Raw genomic sequence first — 8,086 nt, 5'->3', positions numbered from 1 at the left:
GGTCGCGATGCTCGCCAAGAGGGCGAAGGAAGCAAAGGAGAGCGGAAAGGTGCCGCCGGCAAGATCGGCCCTCAAGGCACAACGAGACAAGCCTCCTCACGTCCTGATTCCGATGTCCGATCCCAAAAAGAAAGGGGGGTCGTCTAGGGTTCGGGCGGCCAAACAAAACCTTGAGTCGGAACGACCGAGCACTTCCTCCAAGCGGCCGAAGCAGCTATCACTGGATCAAACAGGGTGTGGGGCCTTCGCCATTCCTGTTGTTGTTGCGGGGTCCAACTTCCTGGCTTCGGACGTGCAGGTCGAGAACTTGGTCAGTCTCGACGTTACTACCGGGGGAGGACTTCAATACTTGGAGGGGATGTCAACGGAGGCCGAGTACAAGCTATTCTGTGAGCTTGATGCTCGGACTTCCCTCGTGGCCAAGCATGTGATGATGAGGTCGGCGGTCTCGACCGAGAGGCTCCAAAGCCTTTTGAAAGATGCTGAGGCGACGGTGAAAGATGCCTTGAGTGCTAATGCCCAAGGCCACTGAATCGGCTGAGGAATTGAAGAAAGCCGCCGATGCGTATCGCAGAGAGGCCGATGACTTGAAGCTGACCGTGCAAAAGATGAAGGTCGACGCCGCCGCTGCTGCAAACGAGATCACCCGGCTTAAGGAGTCGGCTGCGCAGTTCGAGGCCGAGGCCACCGAGCAAATTCTCTCCCAACGTGACGCCGGCTTCAATCATGCTGTTCGGCAGGCTTATCACTTTTGCGACGTCCCGGCTGACTTTCAGTTTGATGTTAGTCGGGACTTCTTGGGTGGCAAGTTTATGAGCTACGCCGAGTTCCCCCAAGGGGCCGAGCCAGATGCCGAGGCCTTGCGCCAAAATATGTCTAGTCGGGCCCCGGTGCAATCAACTGGGGAGGATGACCAAATAATTGATGTTGTCGGAGACGGGAACCCGGTGGAACCGGCGGTTGAATAGGATTGGCTTGTATAGCCTGCTAGGGTTAGGGATTACTTGTAATTTGGTCGGTAGCGCCTTTTGTTAGCTCGGCCTTAGGTGTCGGGGGTGTAGGCTGATTTAATTTTTTGTAAGTAGCCATTTTGATCGGCACTGATTAAATAGAAATTTTTATTTCAAGTTAAGATGAACCGAACGTGCCTCAACCGAGGGTTTTTTCACAACGCGATAGAAACGAAACCTGTGCGAGCGACCGGCTCAATCTGCCATTATTAATAATGAGACTGCATTTGAATGCTAAGTTAAAATGAATCGGCCTCGGCTTAACCGAGGGTTTTCCCTTTCTCAACTCGGTGGAAATGAAACCTTTTCGAGAGGTCGGCTTAATCGGCCATTATTAATAATGAGACTTCATTTGAATGCCAAGTTAAAATGAATCGGCCTCGGGTTAACCGAGGGTTTTCTTTTGTGAGAGGTCGGTTAGATCGGCCATAAGTGATGACACCGCCATGTATGGTGCGTAGCGGGTTCTTGTTCTACTTACGCGAGTAGGAGGTAGCTTGGCCAAAGCGTGATGGGCCCGACCCATTGGGAGTCGGGGCGTTGTGTTGGGTTTAAATGCTGGTGGTATGCTACTCGGCCTAGATGCGTTCTTAACCGAGGGGGTACTCGGCAGGGAAACCTGTCGGGCTCGGTAGAACGTCGAGGTGGTTGGCCGAGGGTTGCTTGGTCGGGCTCGGTGGAACGTCGAAGTGGTCGGCCGAGGGTTGCTCGGCGTTGGTACGTGAGTAACGTTCGGCTTAGGTGCATCCTTAGCCGAGGAGGGTACTCGGCAGGGAAACCTGTCGGGCTCGGTAGAACGTCGAAGTGGTCGGCCGAGGATTGCTCGGCGTTGGTACGTGAGTAACGTTCGGCCTAGGTGCATCCTTAGCCGAGGAGGGTACTCGGTGTCGCCACCGGCCCGAAACGGGCTTTCGGCATTCGCGAAGGATGGTTGGACTCTTTTATTTGTTTAAAAATATGGATTGCTAGAATGACTTATTCTCAAACTGAGACCTTGTCAAACGAGCAATTTTATTAAAAGGCTCACCAATCCATGTTAATCCCAAGCGGGACCCTCCATGGATTAGCGGTTTTCATAAAAGGAAGGGTTCGTGGAGTCGCCACCAATGTTTTACTCAAAACATCGAAAAAAGAAGTTTAAGGCAATCGATTCAAAAATCGACTTCGGCCATGACAACCAGAGTCGGGTAAGGGAGTCGGTTACGCGTGGGGAAGGTGTTAGCACCCCACAGCGCCCCTTTCGGGTTCCCTATGACAGATTATCTAAAAATAATAGTGCAAAATTACTAAATTACCCCTATTTATTCTAAGCAATTATAAATTAACTATCTACATGATGACAGTTTAAATATGTACACACAGAAAGCGGTAAAAGAAGGGACTTTAAAGATATAAACCTTTGAAGCGTGCTTTCTTATATATCTTGACAGAAATTGGGAAGCGTTTTGGCGTTCCCTCCCTCTACAAGACCGCTCGCTCCCTCCTATAAAATTTTAACTATGGAAATCCGGAGGATTTCCCTTCGACTAGGTTCAGACTCAAGCAAATGGCTCGTGACTCAAGAACTTCGTCGGATCAACTCTCCGAGTGATTTCTAGGCAGAGCACTGCTCAAAAAAACCCAGAATACTCAAGAAGAGGGTTAAAACTCAGTGTGAAAGTGTAGAATGACGTCCCATTGACGTCATATTTATAGGGATGAGGCTCAATACGGTCTCTGGGGGTCAATACGGTCCGTATTGAAGTTTTGAACTACAATACGGCCGTATTGAATTCAATACGGCCGTATTGAAGTTCAAAAACCTCAATACGGCCGTATTGAAGTTCAGTGCAGCCGTATTGAAGTTCAGTGCAGCCGTATTGAATTCAATGCAGCTGTATTGAAGTTCAGTGCAGCCGTATTAAATTCAATGCAGCCGTATTGAAGTTCAGAAACTTCAATACGGCCGTATTGAGTTCAGTGCGGCCGTATTGTAGTTCAAAATGTGCAGTACGGCCGTACTGAACTCCAAGGAGGCCGTATTGAGCTCCAAACCTCCCACTTTCTTATTTTTGGCTACTCTAAGACCTCTAAACCTACAGATAGTCATCCTATGGTCTTCTGGGAGTCCTTCTGGCTGACTTTCCTTCGATCTTTGAGAGTCTTCGAGTCTTATTTCCGACCCGGACAATTTTAGGGGTCTACACTCGGCAGGGAAACCTGTCGGGCTCGGTAGAACGTCGAAGTGGTCGGCCGAGGATTGCTCGGCGTTGGTACGTGAGTAACGTTCGGCCTAGGTGCATCCTTAGCCGAGGAGGGTACTCGGCAGGGAAACCTGTCGGGCTCGGTAGAACGTCGAAGTGGTCGGCCGAGGATTGCTCGGCGTTGGTACGTTTCGATCGAGATCGAATTCCGCATCATTGTGGTCTACACATGCATAATATTGGATGAGGAAAGATAATGAAATAAGTTTTTTATTAATTAAGTGCCTCGTTAAAAACCTTGCCGACCCAAAACCCTCCTTAGGGACAAAAGAGTCGGTCAAGGAAAAGAGTGCACTAGTACATCAACTGTAATACATCTTTAGGTGAGTTGAGTTCCAAGTTCTAGGGATAGGCTTTCCGGACAGGTGCTCCAGCTTGAATGCTCCGTTATTCAGGTTGTGTCGGACTCGGAAGGGCCCATCCCAGTTTGGGGCGAGCTTCCCTTGCTTCGGATCTTTCCTCGCTTCGCCCGTGGCTCTCCAAACGAGATCTCCTTCTCGGAATGCTCGAGGCTTCACCTTGCTGTCGAACCTTCTCTTGTATCGTTGTTTGGTGGCCTCGGCCACAACCAGCGCTCGGTCTCGAACCTCTTCTATCGCGTCTAGGTTTGTTCGGAGTTCGGCTTCGTTGTTTGCCTCATCAAAGTGGGTTCGACGGAATGACGGTTCCCCGATTTCCACTGGGATCATCGCATCGGACCCATAAGCCATGCGAAAAGGGGTCTCCTGCGTAGTCGATTGGGGGGTACATCGGTATGCCCAGAGCACCTCGGGTAGTTGCTCGGCCCATGCTCCCTTTGCCTCCCCTAGCCGTTTCTTTAATTCTGCCAGGATGACCTTGTTGGCCGACTCGGCCTGCCCATTTGTTTGTGGGTGTTCCACCGAGGTAAACTTGTGTTGTACTGCTAGGCCAGCCAGGAACTCGTTGAGTTTTCGATCGGTGAACTGAAGGCCGTTGTCGGTCACTAGTGTGTGAGGGACACCGAAGCGGGTGATGATGTTTTTCCATAGGAATTTTTGAACCTGGAGGGCGGAGATGCATGCCAGGGGTTCGGCCTCAATCCACTTGGTAAACAAATCCACGGCTATGATGAGGAACTTGCATTGCCCCTTGGCGATCGGAAATGGTCCTAGTATGTCGGCTCCCCAGGTAGCGAATGGCCATGCGAGGAAGATGCAATGTAGTTGCTTGGCCGGCTGGTGGATTAGGTTCCCATGCTTCTGACACGGTAGACACTTCTTCACAAACGCGGCACAGTCGGTGCCCATGGTCGGCCAGTAGTATCCGGCCCGTAAGAGCTTGGAGACAGTTGTCCTTCCTCCTGAGTGCAGGCCGCAGATTCCCTCGTGCACCTCTCTCGTCACATAATCGGCTTCATGGAGGTCGAGACATTTTAGCAACGGGGTAGAGAAACCACGTTTGTACAGTTGCCCGGCAATGATAGTATATCTACTGGCTTGGGTTCGCAAACGTTTGGCCTCGGCCGGATCGTCTGGTGTGACCCCGTCAATGATGAAAGCGTTGATTTCGGCTCGCCAGTCTGGGGGATCTTTTGGTGCGGTGTGGTCGGCATCGACATTTGCTATCAATTCCGTGTCAACACTGGGGTGGTCGATCTCCTGTTGGATGATGGTTCTCAAGTGACCTGGTTTTTTGGTTGTGGCTAGCCTAGCCAACCGGTCGGCTCGAGTGTTGTTCTCTCGTGGGATGTGCTCGACCGACACCTCCTGGAAGTTTGACTTCAGCCCTTGATAAGTGTGGTAGTATTTCATCATCACGTGGTCCTTGACCTGGAAATTACCACCTACTTGTTCGGCCACAACCTTAGAATCGGTCAGACATTTGATTCTCGTCGCGCCCATGTCTTCGGCTAATCTGAGCCCGGCTATCAGGGCTTTGTACTCGGCCTGATTGTTGGAGGCTTTGAATCGAAAACGCAGGGATTGCTCCAATGTAATGCCCTTCGGCCCCTCTAAGATTACACCTGCTCCGCTCCCCTGGCTGTTTGAGGAGCCGTCCACGTGGAGGGTCCACCATTGTTCTTCGAAGTGGCCATGGGGGTGTAACTCGTTCACGAAGTCGGCCAGGCATTGCGCTTTGATCGGCCCTCTCGGCCTGTACGCAATGTCAAATTGCGAGAGTTCGACAGCCCATGCCATCATTCTCCCGGCGAGTTCGGGTTTTCCTAGGACTTTGGAAATCGGGCAATCGGTGTGCACGACCATTCGGTGGCTCTGAAAGTAGTGTCTCAAACGTCGGGAGGTATGTACCAATCCGAGAGCGACTTTTTCAATAAGTTGGTATCGGGTCTCGGAATCCTGAAGAAGTCGGCTAACGAAATAGACGGGAACCTGAAAGCCTCCCTTTTCTTGTACCAGAACCAAGCTGATTGCTTCGTCTGATACGGCTAAGTATACCAACAGCGGATTCGAACGGTCCGGTCTCGTCAGGGTCGGAGGGGTCGCCAAAGCTGTTTTCAATGCTGCGAAGGCCTCTTCGCATGATTCGTTCCAGGCGAAAGTCGACGCCTTTTTCAAGAGCTTCGTCATCGGACTGATTTTGTCGCCTAGCTGAGGGAGGAATCGGGACAGGGCAACCAGTCTTCCAGAGAGGCGCTGGAATTCCTTCAGGCTGCTCGGGCTCCACATATCTATTACAGCTTGGCATTTGTCTCGGTTAGCTTCTATGCCTCTCGATGATAGCATAAAGCTAAGAAATTTACCTCCCTTAACCCCGAAAGTGCACTTCTCGGGGTTGTCGCATGTTATGTTTACACAATGCTCCGAATGCTTCGGCGAGGTCGGCCGCGTGATCTTCCATGGAGTTAGATTTCACCACCATATCGTCCACATAAATCTCGATGTTGCGGCCGATTTGATCTCGGAATACCTTGTCCATCAACCTCTGATAGGTTGCCCCAGCGTTCTTCAACCCGAACGGCATTACCTTGTAACAAAAATTGGCTCTTTCGGTGATGAACGCCGTTTTTTCCTCGTCGGCCGGGTGCTTTTTTATTTGGTTATAACCTGAATATGCATCCAAGAAGCTGAAGATTGCGTGCCCTGACGCACCGTCTACAAGCCGATCAATACAAGGGAGCGGGTATGCATCCTTCGGGCAGGCTTTATTGAGGTCGGTGTAGTCGGTACACATTCTCCATTTGCCATTTGACTTCTTGACCAGAACTATATTTGCCAGCCACGTGGTGTAGGTAACTTCTCGGATGAACTTTGCTTGCAATAGTTTTTGCACCTCAACATTTGCAGCCCTTCGTTTCTCGTCTCCCATTTTCCTTTTCTTTTGGGCTATCGGTCGGGCGTCTCGGCACACTACTAATCGGTGACACAAGAAACCAGGGTCTATCCCAGGCATGTCTGACGCTGTCCAAGCAAACAAGTCTTTGTTGTCTCGGACAGTTTGCCTGACTCGGTTTGCATCAGTTTCGCTCAACTGAGATCCTATTTGGGTGATTTGTTCGGGTGATCGGCCGAGCTGGAAAGGGACGAGGTCTTCGGCGGCCTCAATTCGTTCCACTTCCCCTAAACGAGGATCGAGGTCGATGCTCTCGGCTGTCTCCTGTCTAACCACGTTTACCTCTCTTGCTGTCGCGGGTGGCTCGGCCAGAGGCTGCACCTTCAGACTAGAGAGGTAACACTCCCTTGCAGTTTTTTGGTCGGCATGCACGGTGATCACCTCCTGCTTATCCCTCGATGGAAATTTCATGCACAGGTGGGGGGTCGAAACAATGGCCCCCAACGTGTTGATCGAGGGTCGGCCCAGTAGAACATTGTACGACGTGTTAGCGTGTACCACGATGTATCGGATCTTGATCTCTCGGGAAGTCTTTTGGTCGAACCCGAAACGGGTATACAGGTCGATGCACCCTCTTGTCATCACTCTTTCGCCAGAAAAACCGACCAGGGGTTCGTGATATGGCTCTAAGCTCTCCTCGGGAATCCCTAGCTGCACAAAAGTATTCCAGTACAAGATGTCGGCGGAGCTCCCTTGGTCGACCAGGGTTTTCTTCACGATGCAGTTGTGCATCTCGACTGAAATCACCATAGGGTCGTCTTGGATGGGGTCGACACCACGAAAGTCTCGGTCCGAGAATGTGATTGTCGGCATCCTCGGTGCTTTCTGTTGGTTCACGGTATTTACATCTCGGACTGCCCGGAGGTGCCGCTTTCTAGCCGAAGAGGTGGAGCCTCCTCCGGCGAAACCCCCGGCGATCATGTTTATTATCTTTCTCGGCCGAGTGTTGTCTTCTCTTGAATTTCGTGAATGGTCTTTCCTTTCGGCCGAACGGGACCTGTGACGTCGGTCTCTTGGTGGTGACGTTCGCCGACTGTATTCTTCGTCTCTCCCTCTTGGCCGGTGGTCTTGCGATGAGACAAAGTTCTTCAGGTGACCTTGCTTGATAAGGTCCTCAAGCTTGTCCTTTAGCGCCGAGCATTCTTCCGTCGAGTGCCCCCGGTTTCGGTGGAATCGGCATGCTTTCGCCTTGTCTGCTCTTGGGGGCGTGTTCGCTCTTTTTGGTATTATCAAGATTTCCGACGAGAGGGCTTGCTCCAATACCTTAGCCCTGCTAGCGTTGAGGGGAGTGTACGTTGTGTATCGTGGTCCTCTCGGGGGGCGGGAATTTGAGGGGTCGGCATTGATCTTTTTTGTTGGTTCCCGGCTAGATTCCTTCCGATTGTAATTCTCCTCGGCTCTAGCTTGATTTCTTGTTTCGGCCAATTCCTCCATTTGCATGTATTTTCAGCTCGGCGTCGGAGATCATTCATGTCCACAGGTGGCTTTTTGCATAAGCTATTGATGAACGGTCCCGGCCTG

General features: G+C 51.3%; 1 protein-coding gene across 1 annotated transcript; it reads right to left on the bottom strand.

Moving 5' to 3' along the window:
• Positions 1–5,980: 5,980 nt before the first annotated feature.
• Positions 5,981–7,486, bottom strand: LOC145949869 (uncharacterized). The gene has a single exon (XM_083060771.1). It carries the CDS (start codon positions 7,484–7,486, stop codon positions 5,981–5,983), a length of 1,506 nt encoding a protein of 501 aa, XP_082916897.1.
• Positions 7,487–8,086: the final 600 nt, after the last annotated feature.

Source organism: Cajanus cajan, chromosome 7, assembly GCF_000230855.2.
Source record: "Cajanus cajan strain Asha chromosome 7, NIPB_CcT2T_4, whole genome shotgun sequence".
Taxonomy (NCBI): domain Eukaryota; kingdom Viridiplantae; phylum Streptophyta; class Magnoliopsida; order Fabales; family Fabaceae; genus Cajanus; species Cajanus cajan.
Note: the sequence above shows the minus strand (reverse complement) of the source record. Positions and strands in the feature narration are given on the sequence as shown.